The sequence below is a fragment of the Haemaphysalis longicornis genome, unplaced genomic scaffold, assembly GCF_048455015.1.
Source record: "Haemaphysalis longicornis isolate Haplotype H1 unplaced genomic scaffold, Haemaphysalis longicornis Haplotype H1 scaffold_2, whole genome shotgun sequence".
Taxonomy (NCBI): domain Eukaryota; kingdom Metazoa; phylum Arthropoda; class Arachnida; order Ixodida; family Ixodidae; genus Haemaphysalis; species Haemaphysalis longicornis.
The window spans coordinates 101260384-101285013 of NW_027526295.1; the positions used below are offsets into that span (position 1 = coordinate 101260384).

The 24630-nt window shown below is 50.5% G+C and overlaps 1 protein-coding gene across 1 annotated transcript in view; it reads right to left on the reverse strand.

Annotated features, from left to right (window-relative positions):
- Nucleotides 1-1687: 1687 nt before the first annotated feature.
- The window catches only part of LOC144169068 (cytoplasmic dynein 2 heavy chain 1-like), a 92615-nt gene continuing 69672 nt past the window's right edge, over nt 1688-24630 (reverse strand). Inside the window, exons 25-33 of the mRNA XM_077698068.1 lie at nt 22887-23012; nt 22710-22823; nt 21837-21986; nt 16256-16537; nt 5944-6153; nt 4124-4321; nt 3861-4051; nt 3228-3432; nt 1688-2024 (exon numbers count right to left, since the gene is read on the reverse strand). Of these exons, the coding sequence (XP_077554194.1) occupies nt 1869-2024; nt 3228-3432; nt 3861-4051; nt 4124-4321; nt 5944-6153; nt 16256-16537; nt 21837-21986; nt 22710-22823; nt 22887-23012 (1632 nt within the window). The 3' untranslated portion in view covers nt 1688-1868. The remainder of the gene's footprint in view (nt 2025-3227; nt 3433-3860; nt 4052-4123; nt 4322-5943; nt 6154-16255; nt 16538-21836; nt 21987-22709; nt 22824-22886; nt 23013-24630) is intronic.

The window sequence follows — 24630 nt, forward strand, 5'->3', positions numbered from 1 at the left end:
AAAGCAAAGCTTTCTAGCTCTGCCAGCCGACGGTTCTATTATGACGTGCACGACAAGAAACTCCCAACGCGGCGGATTCGGCGGCGGGAATTTAATTTACCCACCGTTCCCCGCGCACCGGAGCTGCTCACCTCGGCGATCGCTTCGGCGGGACCATTCAGTCGGCTTTGTCGTCTGCTTTAGTGACGGTTGTTTTGGGCCTGTTTTGGAGCAGCTTTGCGTCTATCACGCACTTGATTAACTTGTTCCACAGCACCTCCTGGATAACCCGGATCCGACAGAATTATATGGTTTTACGGCAAAGATACGTTAAGGATTACTTTCTAGGGCGGGAAGACAAAATATAGAGATCACATGCAGACATCTGGCCGCTGGAGAAACGCTAGAGAAATGCACTGATTGCCGCGAATGTGTCTCCGTTTTCTAAAATGGTGAATACCAATTCGGTTGTGTTTTAACAGGTATTGCAAAAGGCGAAGGGAGCAACTGGTTCTGATAAACAGCGATTATAAAAGTTCTCCCCGCTATCTCGCAATTCTCAAACTTACTAAACTAACTATAGTTTAAATCAGTATAAATGGGAATCACTAAGCTCACGTGCCGAAATGTTTCGGTGTCCGCGCTTGTAGCCCCGAGCTATCACATCGAGATGGCCAGGTTCCGCTCTCTGACCCTTCGAATGACGCTCCTCGCGGTTTTCTTTCTGCCGACGCACGTCCGTGCTACAGCGGCCGCCGCTGTAGCCCGGCCGTGGCCGAAGCTTCTGCATTGGGGACGCCGCCCCTGCGAATTATAGGTAACGCTATAGGCAGAATCTCTGGTTTCACTCTTTGTAGAACCACGTCTGTGAATTCAAGTGACGTCGCATGGGCGGTTGTTGTGGGTGTCGTTTAAAGCTTTGTCACGGCCGCTCGATGGAAACTAGGTTTCCATCGAGCGGCCGTGGCTTTGCTTTCCAACCACCTTCACAGCGTGGATTGGAGCCATTTTTTTTTGTTCTAGCTTCAGCGCCATGAAGCCTCGGCATTAAAACAGCCACATCCTAGCGACGGAATGTTTCCTGGAGGAACGCCGTTCCTTCTGCCGTTCCTTCATAAACGTAACGAGTTACCGTTACAGTTCCAATCACTCCTAATGGAACGGTGGCGTTCCTCCGTTCCTCATACAAGGAACTAGTTCCAGGAACGCCGTTCTTTGAAACGCCGTTTTGTACAACACTGGTGGTAATCCATGCTACGTCATGTTTTGCGGGATTCTCCCGAAAAAAATGTTTGTCCCTTGGATCGATAGTACGTAATGTGTTTGCATAATTGTTGTAAAGAAAATCTTGTGACTTGAAATACCGCAGTTGGGACTTGGAACACTACGCCCGTTTCCACTGCCTTTGTGTAGGATGAACAAATTTGATCGAGGGGCTTTGTCACGGCAGAAAGACTAAGCATTATAATTTTCTCAATACAAACACCGGTTGAACATTGCCCCACATTTCGGGCGTGACGGGGCAACGAGGCAGGCTTTGATAAAAAATGAGCCCTAATATTCGTTGATGAACACTGCTTTCACAGTGATGAACGCAGAGCATCGCAATGAACACTGCTTTCACAGTGATGGACGCAGAATTCACTCCGGCAGGACTTGCGCATCTTCAGAATCGGCGGCTGCTGAACCTAGAAATAATATTTGCGGCTTGGGTTTTTGTAACTTGCAAGCGCATTTTATTCAGCAAAATTTGCGGTTTTGTAAAATGCATGGTCGTTTTTTTCTTCCAACGTCGCCCTATTTCAATGAGCAAGCGGCTTTGTGCCAGCTGAAACATGCTCAAATGGACGGCCTCACAGATCCTATACAATCATCACAGTACACGCGACTCAGTCGTCCTCCATGGTGGAGAGGAAGAGCGCAGCGCCGCTGAGGAGCCACTGGTCGGTGTGGCCATCGCAGGGCACGACCACGCTGGCTGCAAGTTCCTGCCTCTCCAGGCTCGTGTACATGGCCAGCGTCACCACCGAGATCCTGTGCTTCTCCTGCGCAAAGAACCCGACTTTAAGCTCTGCGTGAACATTTTTCGCTTAAAGTTTTAATTATATATCATTATAAGCCATATCAACCTGATCAGCTGTCTGTAGCGAACTTTGCGGTGTGTCCTCTCTGTCAACATACCGTGATGTCCGAGTTAACAAGGGATTACTACAGGTTCCGTTACGGTTCGTGTTCGGGTGAATTAATTTCATTCCGGTTCAGTTCTCATTCGATTAAATTACACACCGAACCGGTTTGTGAACCGGTTCGTAAGCTTGAACCGGTTTGTGAACCGGTTCTGAACGATTAATTATAGTGAGTACAAAAAGTTTGTGTTGCGAAGGCACCGTGAACAACAAAAAAAGTTTGGTACAAAATGGAACACAAACGCTCTCCAAGTACATATATGGATGTCAACTATCGAATAAATATTTACTAATTTTATTTGTTTACAGTATCACGTGCGAACAGTTCATGAATGAGTTCTCCTGAAGTGCGCCGTGCCAATGGCGAGTAAAATGTTTTATCGGCTGAACTACACATTGCAGTGAGGAATAGAAGCTGGGCAAACTTGGTAGACTTACGTTTACATCTAGCGTGAACCATAAGCAGCAACTGGTGGTGTTAAAACGAAAAACACTTTGAATTTGCGGGAACATACACCTGCAGCGATGTGGATGTCCATATACGTTTAGCATTCAGGGTGAAAGTTGGCCGCTTACCACAACAATTCCTGGAATGGGGAACCACCTAGCTCAATAAAACGTTCTATACTACTATAGTACTACACCTGAAAACTAAACGGACAGAGCTGTTGAAGACGTACCTGCACGAACTAGCCCAATACCACGAGGCGTAGCTGGGTTGGAAATCAAGCACGAGCACAACCTGGCCGCGTGCTCGGTTTGTGCATACGCACCCTCACCTCTTTTCCTTTCCCAACTGCCCCTTGTGTGACGCACGGGCACGCTATCACTCGCTCTGCGAATGTCCGCGCGATCCTTTCCCACCTCTACCCTCCTCCACCCTCTGGGAACAGGCTCTGGGGTGCTCGGACCGCGTCCTCCAAGAACTGGTCACCGGTCGTGCCCTGGACGTCGCGGCGGCCCTATGGGCCACCGCCACTCCCCCACCCTAAAACCAGAGCTCCAATAAAGTGGATTCTCTCTCTCTCTCTCTCTCGGTTTTCGCGGCGGAAATGTACCCACCCTTCGGCCAGGCGGCAGCCAGGCAGCGAAGCAGGGCGGAACGGCTAGGAGGCTGGGCGCCCCTGGACGGCAAAGCCGCAAGCGTGCGTCTTCTACGAGGCCTCCCTCGCAGTGCAAGCCCCCGAGGATGGCCCTGAGCGGAGGCCCGCCATCTTCACCCCACCACAGCTCTAGGTTCAGTTCGTCCACAGCCGTGCTTGTTTGCCTGAGATGTGAGGGGTGTGGATGCAATCACTGTCACGGTTTGAAGGCAACACATGCCGCGCATTCGGCCAAACACATTACTGGAACAAGAAAAACGCGCTTATAAGTGACAGTCGTCAAGCGGCAATGCATTTAAATCAGGCGAAACGGACAAATGGCACGCAGATTTAAACAGAAAAGGGACAAGAGCGTTATACCTTTACACATGACCCCAGTTTGCGCATGATTGTCAGGGCGGAATTTGTTATGCAAAAAAAAGTCCTGTCTTTAGATACCAGGCAAATAGGAATTACAAATGGGAGAGGTTGTTGTGGTTTGATTTTATTTCTAGATAGTGACACCACTGCACGCTGGGGTTATAAACAGGGCGGCATCTTGTGCATAACGCAGACAGACATACTTCTAGATGTTCAGCGATAGTGTCCGTACCGCGCAGTCTGCAGGCGCCAAGCGCTGAGGAATGCTCCCGGCCGCAGCAGCTGACCCAAGCGTAGCGGATCGGTGGTGCCGAACGCCCAGCGCTGCAGGGCTTGCGCGCGCCTCGCCACGGCCCGCAGGTAGGCCTCAGGACTCCACTGGCGGCCGCCTCCCGACCACAGGGCCAGCCAGCGGTCGGGAACCTGCGCAGCTCTCCGATTACCAAAAGTATCTGCGCCCCGGAAGGTCGGGCGGCTTCGACAATGCGCGCTTACCCTGTGGTTGGCCAGTGCCCACGCCTCCTCTGGGAGGCCGGCACCTCCGCGTCGCAGGGCCCGGCTCACAGCAGCCAGAGTCGAGTGCACCAGCTGCGCGAGCCTCGCCGCGTGTGCCCTCTCTTGGCGGAGGAAGCCAGCGACGGCGTCCTCCGACTCGTCTTCCGGTTGGTCCGACTGCTGCGGCGGATGCGAGCCCTGCGAATGGGTCCACAATTTTGGCTTGAAGATAGGCCAGGTTGTGTACTTACGCACGAGCGGCTCCAGTCCTTGATGGAGGAGTCAGAAAAATGAATTGAAGAAAACAGCCAATCATTGATGAACCCTTTCCACTTCAGAAACGTCGAAACCTTCTGCAGAAGGTATTTGTCCACTCATTCCGTATTGGCCGAAAAATGGCCAACGGAACAAGTGTCATAAACAGCTGTGAACAAAACTATTTATTTTCTTATGTTCACCAGAAGACAGACAGACTGCCTGCACTACAATAAATATAGACCAATGTCATGAACCGACTCGTCTATAGCAAAGCATTCTATTATGCCTCCACTATGCCTTCTTTGACGTTCTTCACCGTTGGCTGACCTTTCTCTGTTCGTTCAATGAACCCCGTCATCAATTTTGGTACATTGCATACATATCGTGATGGATTGCGACAGTCTGCCGGGACGCCATGTTTGTTCCGCTGCGACAAGCCTTCGTCTTCTCTTGCATGTATGTTGTTGCTGTGGCTGCTGCCGCGCAGAACCAATAAGTTTGCCTTTACACTCGGCTACACTGCGATCACGCGGCCTAACAACATGGACCCTGAGTGTCCTTAACTCTGTGGAATGTTGCTGGTGCCGTGCACAGCCCAAACTGCATCACCTTTAATGATAGAGTTCATCCAGCGTAATGACCTTTTCACGCTCTCTACCGTCCACTTAATTTGCCAGCACTCGGCTTTCAGCTCCGCCGCAGAGAAGTATCTTCTCAATTTTGTTTTAGAGTCGTGACGATGCGCTCTTAAATATTGCTTAGTTGAGCGAACGACGATCATGCAAACCATGTTTGGTGAATCGCTTACGTTCTGTTGCCAGCGCGAAGACACGAAGGGTTTTCCCACCTTGTGCTGATAGCTGGGCATGTGTTTGTTCCTACTGGCGTTAGGCTGCGCCCCGCCATCTCGTTCGATACGAAAGAGTAACCTGTTCCTCACTCATCGCTGTTGTTCGATCGACAACATTCTCTATATGACTGGATGTTACTGAGAAGGACTGCGCCTCCTGATAAATGCATGCAGACCAAACACCACGGCATTAGATTCGCGGACGCTCAACTGTAATCGTCCCTTGGTAGACTGCGCCTTCCACGCTTGTGGTCTTCTAGTTTATTGCGGAGCACAAGTTCGCTGCAAATAAATCCCTACAAGAACCTTGAGTCGTTCTTGGCCACGTTATCATATAAATACGAGTAACGCCGCGTGTATAATATTGCCTGTTACGTCGGCAGCTTTCCAGGACGTCAGGATTGGCCGTTTATCCGTGGTGTGGCGCGCCCAAGTGGGCCTTACCCCTCACATCACTACTCTACCTCGACAGGGAGGCACCAGAGATCGAAAAAAACACGGATGCATAAGAGCGCCGCCTCCTGAAAGATAGACAAGCACTAACATTGCCAATCGGGACATTGCCTGCGACGAGAGCACTCGCGACGGCTAGCGCACAGGAAATTGAGGCTGCTAAAACATTTTAGAAGACGGCATTGGTCCGAGTTACCCATAACTCGGACCAGGCTCTTAGGCACACTTTTTTGGGGGGGTTTGCGGCGGCGGACGTCACCTGATGAAGGCTTTTCCAGAGGCTCAGCAGGGGAGCCAGTCGGTCGGCTACGGCAGTAGTCGAAGTGCTCGGTGTTGCCTGCAGGCGGCGCAGGTTGCCCACCAGGTTCGTGGTTCCTAGCCGTTGCACCGAGCCATCCACGTTGGCCGCCAGACCTAAGTACCGTACCGGCTCCTCATCCGCCAGCTGCTCGATCAGTTGCACGTGGGCCTGCGAATTTCGCCACCGAAGCATTAAACGCGTCGAAGAAAGTAAACACTTGAGTCACGTGACAACATCAAGCTTATGGCGGGTGCGAAGGAGGAGGGCGAGTGGGTGGGGGTAGCGGTCGTTTCCCACCGAGTGTCATACAAAATAGCACCACCACGCCCAGGATGCGTGCAATCTCTATTTTGTCCTCGCTATGATCCGCCGCCAGAATATATGTGTAATAAAGGCAAAAAAATTGGCTGGAAAAACGACTTTTTATTATTGCGGAAGAAAGAACCGCGTGATGCTCGCCTCTTTTGAGTTCGCATCTGGTCCCAGAAAACTATTCTCCGGTTTCTCAGTGCATGACATAAATTGTTGGTCGCCACGGCTACATTCTACCTTATTGCGATGGGGTCGCAGTATCTTTGTTGTTTCTGTCATTGTAGGCAGTTTTCGGGGCTCCTCTTCGGCCCCGTGATCAGCCGCATCGTCCTCAACTATACCAACGATGAAGGCGCCGGTCAGCATTCCGGTAACGGGAACATCGGCCTCGTACAGCGTAACTTTGCGTTCCCGACCGTGTTCGGCGCGCAGTGGGAGCGAAGCGTTAGAACGGAGACCTTATCAGCTGTCTGTAGCGGACTTTGCCGTGTGTCCTCTCTGTCAACATTTCGAGATATCCGAGTTAACAAGGGACTACTGTGTGCCGGTTCGGTTACGGTTCGACTAAATTACACACCGAACCGGTTCGTTAACCGGTTCGCAAGCTTGAACCGGTTCGTGCACCGGTTCGGAACGATTAGTTATAGTAAGCGCGAAAAAAAAAATTTGTATTGCAAAGGCACCGGGAACAAAAAAAAAAAGTTTGGTTCATACAAAAATATTTTGTCTTAATAGCACCGATGTCCATCATAATGAAAATTTTAAACAATTTGCCTAGATAATGGGCAAAATAAATGACGTTGTTGCCGTTCAAGAGGCACTTTCTACCCAGCTCTTATGACGTCACAGGGACTTATTTAGGTTCTTTCAGCCGCCGACCAAAGTCACAGCTAAAAATCAGGCTTGTAAGATTGAGTGGTGCCTCCATTCAGGTTTTACCGTGCCTGTTGATTGCTAACATAAAAATTAAATGCGCGATAAATCTGTTTTCCCACATTACGTCACCGCTGACGCTGGGTAGAGCCAAACTTTAAGGTTTTTAAATACTTATTATAGTTTTTGGTGAATGAAACGTAACGCGGGACCGGAATAGCGTAGGATGCGTTACCAAAGGGTATCACTTTCAAATAAAACAAGGTCATGGTTATTGTGCTACCATGGTTGTTTTGAACTCCCACGAAGAGCGTGTAAGCAGATGCACCAGGGGAATCGCGCCGACCACGCACTTAGGCGACTTCGGTATGGAGCTTCCTTTCCCGCCCAGGAAGAGCTAATTCTACCTGCGTTTTTTTTACCAGTAAAAAAGCTACAAGAAACGGTACAAAAATTCTGCAAGTTGTCTATTAATGCGCAAACATTCTTTCCACCCGCAATTTTATGCAACGGGTCTGTATAGAGTCGTCTTCACCTCTATACAGAAGTGAATCGGTGGGGCGACATTTTACCAAGAGTAACGTAAGCGGCTTTATATCATAGTATCAAAGTCCCATGTACCTCTCTCCATACCCAGAAAATTTAAAATGCGACAAGTAAGCACTTTTAGGGTGTGCGCCACTGTTTCGTGGTGGAGCAGTCTGGTGGCCTGCCTTCCCCTGCAGATTTTTTTATTACGCGGGCTTTTTTGTCGACCGGTATGTGGGTGACTTCTTCCTCAGATCGGCCAGGGAACACAGGAAAGTGTACCATCATGTAGTTACGCACTACCGCCTATACGCCTCGAGCTTCGCGATGGCTGCGCCGCCTGCTGCCGCTTCTCAGCGGCGTTGACGGGCTTTGCGCTGCGTGGCTGATAGGGGCTCGTGCAGTGTTTTGGTTCTGTTTCGCTTCTTTTCGCCTTTCCGCGCCCTAAAAAAAACTTGTTATGGTGACGTCTACAGGCAAAGAGTACGTTTAGGTCACTTAAAGGAGCCATGAAGAGAAAATACAACTTCGTTTAATTTGCAAGAACTAGGATTCAGTATCTCACTCAGCTCCATTAGAACCCCAAAAGATGTTTTTTTAACGAAAAAAAGCAAAAAGTATTTAAAAACTTTCGAATTTTGCGCCACAGTGACGTGTTATGAGCAAGAATGACGTCATACGGGCCAACAATAAAACATGATTTTCAGTGCGTTAACTGCCCGTTAGCATTCAAGTGATGCGGTCAAATGGAACTAGAGGCCCCATTACAGACGTCCAGTTATGTGTCGTCGCGATAGGTCAGTTAGGCGGCCGCCAATCGCACAAACAAGGTTCCGTGACGTCATAGAAAAGTTGCGGGAAATTGGCTAGGGGGTCGCGACTGCTTCACACGTTTTCTTTAATATCTCCGTTATTTGTTCAAAGATTGCGATGATATTGGTATCATTGTTATCGGGACTAAGCAGTCTTTCTAATAACCCCAACTTGTATTTTGTCTTCATGGCTCCTTTAAAAAGCAGCTGCGTCTTCGTAGAGTACGCGATCGCGTGCAAGAGCTACCCGCGGAAGCGGTTCTGCGCGCTTCGTCGCCGGTCTTCAGGGCGTGGGGGACGGATATCAACCCTGTCACCTCCAAAACATCAGGCACAAATGAATTCTACTGTCGCCTCGTTTAGACCTGATACTGGCAAAATGAGAGGTCAGCTTCATTTTGCAGCGTGGACGACGAATACGGCTTCGTTTCGAATATATACGTCGCAGAAAAATATGTTTCGGGGATGTGATTACCCAGGCCCGGACAAAAAAATTCCCCCGCACCTCCCCGAAGGGAATCGCGCAGAAATGCGAATGCATTGGGTGCACCGATGAGTGTGTTGCGAGTAATGGCGTAATTAATGACGAGAGTGTGAACGTAATCATTTATTCATCAGTACCTGTTTGTGTTATCGTTGTACCTGACGGCCACAATCACTGCCTTGTGATCGCTAAAGTGCACGGGCAAAGGGTCTTTGAGAAGCATACGCGCGTCACAGTTTCGCGTAAAGACCAGATCAATGCAACTCCCGTGAATGGTAGTGGGGCACGTGTCGATCGAAGCCGGCAGAGAGACAATGCATAAAGTGCCTGGTCTGCATGTACTCGACCAGCCACTCGCCACTCTTCTTGCGCACGTCAACGTTGAAGTCGCCAACCAAGACTATGGGGTCAGAGGGTTTGGAGCGCACGCGCACACTTTCCATAGCCGCGTCCAGCTGCGCGGCAACGGCGTCTCGAGCGAGGTTGGGCGCGAGGTACACGGTCACCACAAAGACTCCGTCTCCGGTGTAGGCAAGGGTGTACAAGTCCTTGTACGGAGACGTGTCTCGAACGGGAGACGTGGCAACGGCATGCGATATCAAGTTCCCATACACGTTAGACACGAGAACACCGCAGTACTCGCCGTCCTTGCCGCTTCAAGCAAGCTAGTACAGCTCGCTTCAAGCGCATGCGTTCGGCATTGAGCGCGGAGAGATAACACCTGCGGCCGCACGCCGACGGAGCACGACAACCCCCGACTAAGAAATGCATTCGCATTTACGACGACGACGACGACGAAAACAGAACTACGAGGCGCGCGCTCACGTGCGCTCGCGCTGGAGGAATGCAGGCGCACGCTGCTCGATGGACGCAAGACAAACCCCGACTAATAAATGCATTCGCATTTAAAACTTATGCCTTTTATAAGAATATAAACTATGCGAAAAGGTTAAGTATATTCCAAGCCTGCGCCTCCTCCTGCGCTTGAGTTTGGCGACATGCAGCGCCCCTAGCGGCCGACGCCTCTGGGTAGTACAAAAGCAGACGACCCTCGCCGCCCTCCATGTGTTTTCAATTACAAGCCAGAGTGAAAGTTGGTTGTGGCGCATTGTGGCGTGTTTAAATGACTGCATACTGTATGAAATAGCCCTTAAAGTAGCTGCAGAGGCTAAACAAAATAATATTCGATAAAAGAAGCCGATTTGTCGGCTTTCTTTTGAGCGAGCTGTCGCGGTGGTCGCGGCGTGGGACAGTATCGCCAGGTCGGGTGGTTTAACTGTTTGACGACAGTTACAGTTTTTTCTTCTTGCGTGCGGTCGACAAAGGAAAGTTCACGAGTAGTATGAACACGGAACGCTGCTCATCTTACATCCTGAGGTAACTGCAAAAGGTTGTTTCATCGGGAGCATGCAAGCGAACGCAAGAATTGCGCAGCCGACTCAGCTGACACTGCTGGCCTGGCACCGCCTTTGAAACGAGTGGAAATTTGGTTTCGTATTTTCGCAAACTAAATGATTCTTGCGTAACGTTTTACGCCGCACGATTTACGAACGGCAGGGTACATGTATACTAGCGAGTAGGTGGGGCAATAGCGCCAATTAAATAATGAAATTAAGCGCTATTAAAGGACGCAAAACACGCACCAAATCACACGCCCACTGCCTGCAGAGATGTGTACTTCTATAACATCACATAACACAGCCGCATACACGGCGCGGGGCCCTGGATATTTATATACGATCATCACTGACTGTGTTGGTTTTCTAGTGCAGGGGTCGTCGAATCTGAACGTCGACACGCCAGTTTTGACTTCAAATGGAGTTGGACAGCGAGACAAGAACAGAGAATTGGCGTCCTCCAGTTGAATTGCCCCCCCCCCCCCCCCATCTTCACTCACAGTTCGCCAGATTATTGTAAAATATTAAATTTTTTCTCTTTGCATTCAAAGCCCCCCTCCTCCTCCTCCTCCTCCCCCCCCCCCCCCCCCCCCCCATTTGCCGTCCAGCCCTCCGCCGTGTCGGCAGCATGGAACTCGGCCGTTGCTGACCCTCATTCTAGGCTATTAAGTGCGAACTGGGAATGTATGCTGCAAGAGCGTAATTAAGTAAAGTGAGAGAAAACAAGGAAAGCGAGCGGCCTCTTAGTTCACCCGACCACTTTGTTTTACGGCCACTAATTTCGGAATCGCAAAACAAATTTCACGCTTCTGACGGTCGCGGCATTTTGTCACTGAGACACGCAACAAAACGGCAAGCTAACGCTGCACCATGTATTCGTAACGGCGACGCAAACGAGCCCTGTTTAATGAAAGTGCACGCATAGTGTGCAGGTACGCAAAAGAGCGGCGCACCGCAGCAGGCGAGCCTGCGGTCCGCCGGACTCGCTGGCTTTTTAAAGCGCGATCATCGCCGATTGCGTCACTCTTCTTTCTTGATCGGCTGTTTTTGAGAAGTCTTTGTCACCTAGAGTATTAGTTTAAACTAGAAATTTCACTTAAAATTTCACTTCGTACGACCATCGATCGGTGAACCTGCGAGTAGCAGACGCCGTCACGGTCCCGGCACTTTCGTCGGCGCTGTAAACGTGTTTAGCGCTGCAAAGCTTTTTCCCCTAATGCCAAGTTGATCGCTGAAATAGATCGCACGCGTCGGGGATGAGCTGGTGACCACGTCGCAAAATAATCGGGAGCGTCGAGCTCATTTTGCTTCTGTCAACACGGGATCCTATGGGACCCGCGCAGCTTTGTACTACGCGGAAGTACTGTCCGGAAGCCGCTTGCGCAGCGCCCCCTGGGCAGCGCAGGAGGCCTATAGCAAGAACCAATGCACATAGAGATAATATACTGACTCTAGAGGGAAAGCGCGCCGTTGAGCCAATGCATTGGAACCGTACGACACACGGTGGCAGACATGATACAACGATTTGAAGGTTGCCAGCTGAGCTTTTGCTTACTGAAAACGGCGAAAGCGATGGGTTGTAATCTGGCAACTTGCTACTGTGGCGTTTCCGCGTCCGGCTAGCGAAGCATGCCGGAGAAATTGTAACATGGCGGACCGCTGGCCAGGCGGATTTTGTGTAGGCGGCGTCGACAGCATTGCGTAGTTTATCTCCTGTGGGTGGGTAACCGCCGTGTTATCGGTTTAGCGTACGTGCGACTTGTATGTACTGAGACTATTTGAGCAAGATGTGGCAACGCTCACGCAACACTTGCTCGCAAGCTCGAATGCGACTGATCGCATGCGCGAGGACGCCAAGGGGTCAGCTGATCCGTACTGGGTGCACAGAATAATGAATCTCCGTATGATCTCCGTGCATTTTTGCGCTGTGCCGCTTTATTTGCCATTCTGTGACATTTTGCGAGTCGCTCAATGCTTTTCAAACGAAGTATAGTGAACTGCCTGTGGCTTTAGCTCAATGTAAAACCTTTATTGACACACACAAAAAAGACATCGCATGGGCCAACGCATATTGATATTGCCGGTGAGTGGGTGAGTCGCGGCGCTTTGAAGCACAGGAACGAAAGAGCGCGGTCGATCGCATGCCAACGGAGTGGAAGAATGCATGCCAAGGGAGTATGCGAAATGGAATACAGTCCGCGGTGTGTCCCGTTTTCCTTTCTGTCTGTATTCGTCAAGTTCTAGCTGCTTTCCACCACTTCAAAGGGAAAGCTTGCGGGACTGAATGTGCAGTATTGAATGGGCCGCACAGAGCGCGCGAGGAGAGAACATTGACTAATTAAAAAAGAAACCGCATTTCGTTACCTATTTTTTCGTTCTACTTTCACGAACGTTTGCGCGCAAGTTCGAAGAACGAAGAGCTGTAAGAAGTTCCATGAATAAAACAACTGGAACGGAACGATTATAAAAGCTCCTTTTATTTCTCTTCCAACGGGAACGATCGCTGGCTGCCACTCCGTAGCCTGTAGTGAACTTGCGATAGTCAAGGTCAGATCAGAATCGCTGTTCCGGCGTCAGTTCAGGGGCAATTGATAGGGTGCTTAACGTGAAGAAAGAATGACAGCCTCGCAAGCGCCCGGACAGGCACTTGCTCAGCGCGTGCATCCGAGTTGTACTAGTTGTACACGTTTTGCACGCACGCATATCTCAGCTGAAGGCTGCACACACACACTACGCAAGTCAGGCGCAAGGGCCTCGCCACTTCCTAGCACACGAAAATCGAAACCAAAACTGAACTAGACACTTACTCTTTCTCCTCTAATAAGAGCTTAATTACACTAAAAGATTTTTTATAAAGCTAGTTTTAATTACTGAAGCAATTATTTGGAACTATTTTGCTCCAGTTTTTTGTTTTAGTTAAATAATTACGGAACAACTTTTTATAAGACTGAATGCAATTGATCTGGCAACCATGGAAATTGTATCATGTCAGCGCCCACGATTTGTACGATCTCGGAGCTCGCTTTACCCCCCTGCCAAGGCAATCAATATGATACCACGGAAAAATACATGCTGTGCAAGTGCGGAAGAAAAATAACAGCTCTAACGGAAATGAAAAAAAAGAAATACAGTCCAGCTTCTGACATGCTAAAGACGTTCGTCGAAACGTAAGCCAGGTAGGGCTCACGAGACCAACTATAGGCGAAATGCACTGCTATTTCACGAGACATGGGGGAGGGGGGGGGGGGGGGAGGGGAGGGGGATGCTGTGTACAAATGCGGAGCGTAATCAAGCAATGAACATTTTAGTAGTCACACACACAAATCTCGCGTTCACTGTAGTTTTGTTTTTAGACTTCAACGAACAGCTGATCGTTCGGCGGACACCTTTTTTGGAAGTACAAAGGGTAGGCAGTTAACAAGCGATGAAAGGTGTCGTTGGAAGAGTGTGGTATGTGATGAGGCCCTCTGATTTCAGTTTTTCCTTCATTCTGCAGGGTCCCTGGGCCATGTGACGATATTTCGAAGAAGCGTTTTGTCGCGGACGCCGATTAAATTCTAAGCCCGTCTGCGCGCTGCTCGCAGAGGATATATGTAGCAGATGAATGTTTGCGGGCGCTCACCTCACGACAAGACGACCCTTTGTCGTGTGCTGATCCCTGAGTATAATTCTGCATTATCCATCGTACTAACGTTGAATATTCCCTAAATTAACACACACTGGTTTGTAAATGGTGGTGATCAATATCTGAGGTATATTATTGGCAAAAGTAACGGGCGTGCTGTCAGGTATGAGTGTTCCGCTGAATATGTAAGCGCACAAAACTAATTCACATCGTAGTGTATACCCGTAGCATGAACATCTGAGGAACCGGGGGTTACGGAGACACTGCTAGTAAATTCAGGGCAGTGTAACTACAATCAGGTCTATGCATACGCCGGTTCCGCGACGCTGGCCTGTGACACACACCTGGCGCTTATATAGACCGAATATACCACACTAAGATCGCGTCAGAAACATTTACACTCTCGTAAACACACCCCATTTGCGAATAGTGTGACTGCTCCACATAAACATGGATTTCCAACGCCCGCAAACGCCAAGTCTCAGTCGTGAACATGCCGCAAAAGCAGCGGCGACAGTGGGGTGCCGGACGGAACTCCCGCGCCTGCTTTCGAAACGGGCCGCTAGGGGGATTTCAGTGGCGCCCCTACAGGCCGCGCTCGAGGCGTATAGACATACCTAAATGTCCTCCCCCTCATAAATCCCTCAACAATATGCAGCAAGCCCCTAGCTGGAGGCCACTCTAAACTAACATAACCTAGACGACCTGAAAATTACCATTGCTTTATTCAGGAGCTTACCGACTTAGTGCTCTCTATTTAAAACCGAAATACGAGATTTAGTTCACCCCTCGGCTAGCGGTCTGCAATGATCTAATTCAGAGCAGTTGGAGGCAGTGATGCTCAGCACCGACCCGTCGATGCAAGTTGGGGCCTTGACACGAACGCTGGAGGTTGCTGGAAGGCATGGCGGTGTCGCGACCCTCGCGACCCAATCTTCCTTGCCTCTTTTTTGACGAAATGAAAGTTTTATTTATCAATCCATTAAGCGGGCCAACACACATGTCACCAATGCCATGCCAACAATGTATAATAGGTTAAGAATTATTGAACCTTAAAATTCCCTTTTTATTGTGGTATGCATGAAAGTGAAATATTAAGCAAGGTAATCATTAGAAACCTAATATATTGTTGTTCTAGCGTTAGTTTTGCGTTGATGTACAATGCTTGTATCGTCGCACCGAGAACTGTACCTGGAAGCGCAATGCATATGTTTTATATCACCTGCCCGCAGCCAATAGTGAGATATCCTGTGGGCGGCCCGCATAAACCTACGATTTCAATATTGATGCGAATTTCTTTCCTAGAGGTGCGACTATGAATACTGAGAGCGTTGATAATGTTGTAATTTACCTAAGGGGTGAAAGACAGTGGATGATCACTAAGCTGATGGTACGTAAAGAAAGATCCTTGAAGAATAACACAGACCGCGCTGCATCAACAACGGATGGTCAAACCGTTTTATCGTGAACCGGTAACCGTTATTTATTTTTTAAGTTCAGTTCCGGTTCGACACGCTGATATATAATATAAGTAAAAAGGACAACTCTGCAACTGAGGTTGCATCACTTTTTCGAGTGACGACAAACGATGGGAACTTGGGGGAGCACTGGAACTGGAACATCGCGCCAAGGCGATACGTTCCCGAGATTTCATTTTTGAACTGCACCTACACGGGGAAGCAATACGCATAGGGTGTACGGGTAACCGCGAAAAGTGAATACAAAAAAGGCATAATGTGCACGCTATAAATTGTGCCGGGTAGCCTCAGTTGATAAAAGCGATCCATATAACAATAACATTGATCGAGCTGTACGATGAGTGCGCGAACTGACTTCTTGCGCAGTCTTCGAGCGTCTGGCATCAGGTGAGAGCTCTGTATAACGCATCGCGAAGCAACCACACTTTACACATTGCACGACTTCACGCCAAACAAATTGAATGGCCAATGCAGATCACTTCTTCGCTTAAAATAATGCATCACATTTGCGTCGGCGTATGCCCACCTGGGCTCGTAACGTACAGTAATTGAAAGCAACTTCACGTTACAGACATGCGCCTGTAACATTAGCTGCGTATGGTTCTCTGCGATAGCAGTCCACAATCACACAATGAAAAATTTATCCACTACGTATTTGATCGTTCCTTTTCCTCGACTTTAGCTTTCCAGGCACGCCACCGAAGCATGGATTTTAGCTGACGGAACCTGCGTTGTCCTCTCTAAAAATTAACGCAATTCACCTGAAAGCTGGCAGTGGTAGGCGCGCGGACAGCCGGTGCCAGGCAGGCCGGCTGCTGCTCCGTGGTGCCCGGCAGGGTGCTGCGGTCGAAGATGCGTCCCAGGTACGTTGCCAGCACGCGTCGGTCCAACGGGTTGTCCAAGTGCGCGCCATACACTGACAGCTCGAGCAGGCCCCGAAGCGCCTGCCAGGGCTCTGGGCCGCCTCCGCCGCACAAGCGCCGCACGGCGTCCTCCGCCGCACGCAGGTCCACCTCGTTGAACTCGTACCGCTTGCTCCAGCCCTACGCGGACGTTTGTTCATTGAATATGTCGATCGAGATTTCAAGAAAGGTATAGTTTCAAGTCGGTTTGGCCCGTACTTAGATGTCAGGAAGGGCCCTGTTGAGCTGTTAGCTGAGGTTGAACGTTAACTGATGTTGAACGTTACCTGAAGTCAACATATCTGGATTAGGTAAGGTAACGAGAATAGGAAAACGTTCATTCGCATTACTTGGTGCAGCCACCCGCTCTAAATATTTGTGCGTTCTTTCGGACAGAAATGGGTGTGTGGTGGCCGCGTGTGGGACACGAGTTGCAGTACCATTGCAGCCATCGCTTCCCAGAACAGGCGTAGAAGTGTGGACGTAGAAGAAATTAAAAAAAATTACCATCCCTTCCTAAAAAAGTTAGGAGCAGCGAGAATTCTTTCTAACATATCAAAACTTCGTCAAAAGTGCGTCAAATTTTCAACGACCTAAATCGCAAACGAAGAATGACGTGCCCAGTAAGAAACTTTGCCCACAATTTTAGCGAAGGTTTGACGCATATCTGACGCAGTTTTGATGCGAGAAATTTGTGCGCTTCCCTCAATTTTCTCTTGCAAGAAAATTTAAAGTTTTTGGATTTACGTGCGAGCACAGCGCACTATAAGCCCGAGAAAGACAGCACACAATGTATGTTACCTCGATTAAACTTTATTGGCGCAGAACTTTGCACTTGCACATGATTGCCTTGCGACCGCTGCGGTACACGGTCGGTGGTTCGGCAATCGTGACGGCTACGGATGGTGTTGTAAACGTCAAGTCAATGCAGGAAAAATGTAGATTCGGGAACTTGTTAGCTTGCGTTTTGACATGCAGGTCCTGTGTTGACACCATGTAGCATTTCATTCACTTGCACGATGACTTGAAGACATCCATGTTAAAGGGAACCTGCAACACTTTCGATAAGCGCTTTCACTCTTTCCTTCGCGCCTGGAACCACTATGAAAGATATAATTATCTCCAGCACAGAACGGGACTGCGTGATTTGCTCGTCGCACCAGATACGCCTTCCATTTCTGATTTGTGTTTGTGGCTTTTTTTTAGAGTTGCTATCGAAAAGTGTTCATTGCTACAACAGAAGGAAAACCGGTGAACAGCCGTTACACGGCCTTGGTGACGTAATTGGAGCCGCCGAAGAACGTAAAGACCGCGAAAGCGAGAAAAATCTTTTCAGCGAGTTTACAAGTTATCTGATGGGCATAGAGCAGTAAGTTTTGGCTGAGGTACTTTTCTACCCCCTAATTTAAGGTGTGTTGGGTGACTACGTTCTGCAAGCATTTAAGATTAAACAAAAGCTTAAAAAGTGTTGCAGGGTCCCTTTAATGTCTTCACACATGAGTAGGGTCATTTTGTTGTAAGGTCGCAGTTTGCGCGTTTCGGCCACGAACCTACACACGTTACTGTTAAACGCGTTGGGTCTGATGCACATACTATCACCAAGCCAGACAAAGTGATGGCGCAAGCATCTCCGACACCGTAGACGTCTTCGGGGACGTGCATGCCCGCCAGACCACGATCTGATACTTGCGCTTGGCGTACCGTTTGGAGCGAAGATCATATCGATAGATAGATATAAAGTTAACGAGGCAGAAATCGCAGAGCTCCTTGGGACGATATCCGCACGGCTGATTCTTGTTGAGTTTACACACATCTGTAGACGACGACGAAAGGTTTTCGGTCGCCATTTGCGTCTTGCGCACGCGGGTCCCCTCTTCGGGAAAGCAGGTCTGAATGTACGCGCATAGTCACGAATTTTCTCCGACATGGGTTGTCGATCCAGGAACCAAGCTGCTTCTTGCGCCGGCATCTCAATCACGTTGAGCATGTCGGCACCCATTACACGCAGCAGCTGTTCGTAATAGTTTATCTCGGGATGTTCGTGCAAGATCTTTCCGGCCGCCTAGTACATGAACGTTCGACGCGCCGCGGTAGGCCTTGTTCAAGTAGTCCACGATGTACCGCGCACACGCGTGGTTATCGAGGACCACTTGCAGATCGATGTTTGAGTTAAGATGACGCGCAATCCACAGATTAAACTGGTTAATCCACTTCTGCTGTACCGTGCGCGCCAGCATGAGGCAGTAACGAAAACGCCGGCGCGAAGAACGTCGACGTATAGTGCCTCTCGTTACGGACTCCAAACCTGCGCCAAAACTGCAGGCTGGAGTCAAAATCCGTATCTTGTGAAAGAGTTCCTCGCAGCACTCGTTTGGTAAGCGCGCTGATTCGCGTTGGCCATCGGCGGGAATAAAATGATTACGCGAGTTGTCATCCTCGGCATGAATGGAGCTCCGAAACGACATTGCGTTCTTTCTTTCTTGTAGCACGTCAACGTGTTTGGTGCGTCTGTATTCACGGCCGCCGCAGCGAACCTGCGTCCAATGACACGAGCGTCACCACCATGCTTAACACCTCGTCGGGCGCTTTGTCCAACCGCAGCAAGGTGCGCACGTGTGGACTTCCGCGTTGCTGGAACTCGACGCGCGGAACAGCGAGTGCCTATTTTCGTGGAAGATGTTCAGGAGGACGCTGAAGATTCGGTCGCAGTACGTGGCGACCGCAACGGGATCGTCGTTATAGACCTTCTCCCGATACATGTTCGTCAGCTTTTCAACGGGGGCCATATCGCGCCCGTCTTGTACCTGCAGCCGATACAGCGTCGCGATCAACTTGTCCCACTGGACGTCGGACGCGGACATGGTCAGAAACATTTTAGTAACTCACGATGTCACCCGCGGTGACGTCCGTAGTCGTAGTCCGCACGCTCACTGCGCATGCGCGTCGAGTCGAGGCGATAGCGAACACTCTCTCGCGAGGGGCATTGGATTGGATTCGAACACTCTCTCGCGAGGGGCATTGGATTGGATTCGATTGGATTGGCTTGGATTGGATTGGCTTGGCTTGGACTTGGATTGGATTGGATTGGATTAAAGTGGATTGTGTTGGATTGTGTTGCGTCATAGCCGCGGCAGACGCGCTGGGGCCGGCGCATGTGCAGTACTCTCTCTTCAGCGGTTTCCTCTCCTTCGGGCGCGCTGCGCATATAGCCGGTGTGCCGTTCTCCGGCGAAGCAACATCCGCGCTTGGCTCAAACACCTAGAGTCCACGCCGCTTTACAAGTACGCCAACGTCGTCGACTGGGACCGGCTTACGCAGTCCCCTCGACGTATATAAGCGGCGGAGCGCGCGTTCGGAATTCAGTCAAGGGCGTCTTTGCTTGGCTTTCGCTTGACGTGACGCTTTGCTTGACTCGAGTAGATGCGACGCATTTACTCGAGTTCCCCCCGTGGGACGATGTTTGGTGACCCGAGCTGACGGCTCATCGCGAACACTTCGTGCTTCTGTGCTCGCCAGTACATGACCGTGCTCGGGATGCCCCTCATGAGCGCCAGGTCGCGATCGATCGCGTCCTTCACGAAGTTTTTATCTTCGAGTTGCTGTCGTGTGATGGCATCGCTCGACGCGTTCGTGCGAAACGTCACTGTCTGGCACACGACATTGAATCGCATCACCTTGGCAGTCATGTAGAGAAAGTGTGCGCGTTCTACACCTTTTCGATCCTTGCGGCAAATCACGGTCGTCGACTTCTGAAGTGGCTTCGAGTTTACCTAATGCAATTCGCCGGGATTGATCCGAGCAAACGAAAACTTTCCCGAAAAGCTGTCGTGAAACATAGAAATCGGCTTCTTGCCTTCAACAGGAGCCAGCTACCAAGAAGTGGGAGCACTGCTGAAGCAAGCTCGCTGCCGGAGTCGCCTCGTCCAACAGCATCGATTGCGCAACCGCGTCTTTCGCGACCACGTACTCGAGTGGATCCTCCAGATTCTTCCCCTGGTATTCTGAATCGTTCCTCCACTCGAGCTTCCAGCGGAGGAGGTCCTTAAAATCGTATTGTCCATGCATACGCATTGCGGAATCCTCCCCTCAGCCGAGTGAAGGGAGCAAATGGAATGAAGGAGCACTCAGGATACGGCCCTTAATTTCGTCTATCTCTTCCAGCTCATGCAAATCTTCCTCGACGGGAATCGCATGCGGGTTATCTTCGTTCACGGTAGTGTTGTACAGCTGGTACAATGGAGTCTGCATCAACCAGTCGAGCCAAGACTTGGTAGTGGCCTCCTTCACCATGCCGTGCTTGTACGTCGACTTGGGCATGAGCCGTTTCTTCAAAGGTTCCTCGATGACGACGTCGTCAGAAACGTTGCGAGGAAGCGGCTTCATCACGTCGGACACGTCAAAAGGTACGCTCACAGTCTGACCCTTTATGCAGTATTGACCACGAACGTGCCTCAACCTTCGTGTGCACATGAATAGAATCCTGGGCGCCACGAGGCGCTCCACCACGGCGCCGTGCTTCGGAAGAGCAGGCGGAATTAGCGGGTTCCCGTATCTGTTGGCCGTGCGGAAGTGAGGTAACCTCCCGCGCACCAGCGACTCTTTTCACGTCCCGCAAATGCGCACTTCTGCGTCGCGCGCCAAGAGTTGAGGGTGGTACTCCGACAGCAGGCCGAAGGCCGCGTCGCGCTGCTCCTCGAAACGCACTGTGCACAGAGTAACATGCACTTTGTCGTCGAACCCGATGCGCTCGCACACGTGGCACGCCGCTCCGAGCTCTGGTTCCGTGAGCTCCCTGCGGAAACGAGAGTCGGCTCCACCAGAATCGGCTGACGTGGGTAGACACGGTGGTATCACCTCGGAAGATTCTTCAGGTTCATCACGTACCGCCTGACGCCCCCGACGCACCGCAACATCCTCCCGCTCGCGGACTTCGGGGCACGCGCGACGTCGTTTCTTCCTTTCGGCATCGTTCTGACGCAGTACCGCTGGGTCGCTGCGCTTACAGCACCCTCGCTCGCGCTTACGTTCAAGAGTACGCGAATGGTAATTCCGCCAACTCTTCATCGGTGCGCTTGAGACGTGGCCTCCCATGCGACGATTTTTCGCGCACTAAGTAAACGCACCTACGAACGATGTAAATGTATACCGATACGTAGATTATGAAATAAAGGCATTCCACTGCAGTGTTCTTTACGATTGATGCGGGTGTTACGTTATCCAAAACCGTTCCGTTTTCGGGATTTACAACTGACTCCTTTAACACTATAGAAGCCCAGCTTCACGCATGCGCCGTCTGTCGGGGGATCTTATCAGACTTTTTCACTCGACCCACTGGTCCATGGGGTAATGCATTGGTTTTTTGGCAGGACGCCATAGGTCCCACTAAGAAGAAGACTTTCGCTTTAAAAGAAAAAAAGGGACAACTTGGTGTGGCCGATACCTGGGGCACATAGGCCAGCCTCTCCAGCAGCAGCGCGTGCAGCCAGGCGAGCGCAAAGTGCGCCTGCGCGCTCAGCAGGCTGCCGCCCAACGATGAGGGGCCCCAGGCGTCGTAGGTGCGGCGCATACTCCTCCGCACCCCGGATGGCGGCTGCAACAGGGAAACGTGGGGGAAAGTTCAGTACCACACCAAATAATGCGAAAGCGCTTCTTGGTCTAGGTTGGAAAAGCGCGTGCCCAGCTGGCGTCCACAAAAGGTGTCCGCAAAAGGGAAGCACATCACCTCTGCAACCCGAACTGGCGCCGGCCCCAACAGCTGCCGTGCAACCACCTGCAGCCGCGTCTATTGACTGCAGATAAGCACCGTGCGTCCAACAGTATACCTTTCTCCAAAATGTTGCAGCTGCCTGGCGAAACGTCGTGTTCCCATACTGCTTCGCCCACCGGCATGCTTAGATGTGGCACCGACAAAGAAATCCATAGCGGATGTATCACGCACTTTTCGTACACAATACATGGCTGCGAAACAAATAGCTCTGCCGCTGCCGTCCTACCGTGTGGACTATGCCCGACAAATCCTGTGTCGTCTACGCCAGGACAATGCTAGAAAGGAGCGTGGATTTTCAATCCACTGACGGCACTAGAATGTCTACGACACGTCTTGAGCTTTCGACTGGCCGTGAACCCACATATGCTACCTGTGGCTCCGCGACTGCCTAAACTGAGGTCCTCGCTTCACATCAAGAACTGCTAGCAACCCATATTTGGTATTTTTGCCCTCTATCATAGCAAGGGTTTCTACTGCATACTAGGTGCGTATGAAGCTTCACTCTGAGCTGCAACGCGACCGGTGCAAACTTTTGAAAGGAAATACCTCGTAAGCGACCGTCTGGCAGGCTTTCAGCAGCCCGCTCGGGATGGCCGGGTGCGGTTCGGTGCTGAGGCACAGCCGGAAGTCCGGATGGCTCTTGTCCAGCCGGGACAGCTCCTGCGACAGACAAGGGTCTGTTGGCTCAAGGAATCTCGCGCAGGATGCCTGCCAGAGTCAGACCTGTGCCAGGGTGGGGAGCCACTGCGTGGCCAGGTGAAGGTTGGCCAGCCAGAGCCAGGAGCCCTGCTCAGCGCACTGGCGCAGTGCTTCCGAGGCTGCCGTCTGTTGCTTTGTGCCGAGGAACACCTGCGACCGGAGAATTTCGGCATGAGGGTCGAAGTAAAGCTATTCTCGTCATTCTATTGAAGCATTCAAAGCGGTCTTGTGCTTCGATGAGCCTGTACCGCATTAACGCTTTTAAGGAGCCCGTGTTATCAGCAAAAACAAATTTCTTAAATGCTTACGCATTTCTATGCAGGGTCAACTAAGAAACCCAACGGTTAAAATGTAACGCTTGATGTGCCATGGTTTCGACGCACACGAAAATGCCACGAATAAGATGCCCTAAGGCCTTCGCATTTTTATGCAAGACCGCTTACATTTCCTCCGGACAAAATCGCTTCCCAGCGATTTATTTATTCATAGTAGTGACCCGCCGCGGTGGCTCAGTGGCTAAGGTGTGCTGCTAAGCACAAGGTCGCGGGTTCGATTCCCGACCGCGGCGGCCGCTTTTCTGATGGAGGCGAAAAGCAAACACTCCCGTGTGTACGAGATTTCGGCGCACGTTAAAAATCCCCAGGTGGTCAAAATTAATCCGGAACCTTCCACTACGGCGCGCCTCATCGCCTGCGTTGCGTCATCGCGTTAAACCGTATACAATCAATATTTATTATAGTGGAGTGGGCCTTAAAGAGGCTGACTAAGAGGCTATACATTGTTCATGGGCTCGCATGGAGGTATTTATTAAAAGGCCCTTGGGCCACTGTAATTTGACATCAGTCTTCTTATACCGCCTCTGGAAAATTGTGTTCCAAGCAAAAGATTTGGTTTTAATAGAAAGCCGGCTTTAAAGGGACACTGAAGTGATATGTAAACATTGCGGGATTACTAGCGCAAATTGTAGTCCGGAGTCCCCAGGCCATGTTTCGACCACTCTGGGCGCGTTTACGCGTATTTATTTAGTAGAAAAATTAATTCGAAAATGCTGTCCTCCTCTCTTTACGCTCGCCCATTTTCTGTGGCGTTTTCGTGTGACGTCGCGAGGAGCCGAGCTCGCAATTGACTGCGTTACTGCACGGCTCCCCGGCCTTCAGACAGAGTCAGTCGGCCCACCTTTTCGTCCGCCGGCCGCCGACGGGTCGTCGCAATTCGTTCGCTCAGTTGAAACGAAGCCAGGACACGTTTGTGAATGGAAGAATGGGCCTTTCTTTACTTGGTTAGTTTGTACACTGTATCTAGCTCCAAGTGAAGGTCGCTTCACACAAGCGCTGCACAAACGCACATGCGACGCTTCGCTGACTGGTACGCCAGTAGGAAAATATAAGGCCTCTTGAAGGCGGGAGAAGAGTCAGCGAAGTCAATATAGGTACTAAGGAAATAAAATCAACTGATATTTTTACCGTACAGCGTAAAAATAGGGTGCGGGAAGCACTTTTTTGCGCTGGGCGAACAGGCACAGCGGTCAGCAGCACGACTACGCATCTGCGAACGCTTTTCCGTCTACGAAATGCAATTGCTAGACGTGAGCTATTGTGGAAACTCGGGGGACGCTTACTGCACGAGCGCAATACAACAAATAGTCACCTAAGCTGCTTGAAATGCCAAAACTAAATAAAAGTGTAAACTTGTTGTAATATATGTACCTGATATTACCAAGGCCGGCGAAGCCCGTCCCCTGGCCACGTTGGAGTGGTCTGGGGCGCTA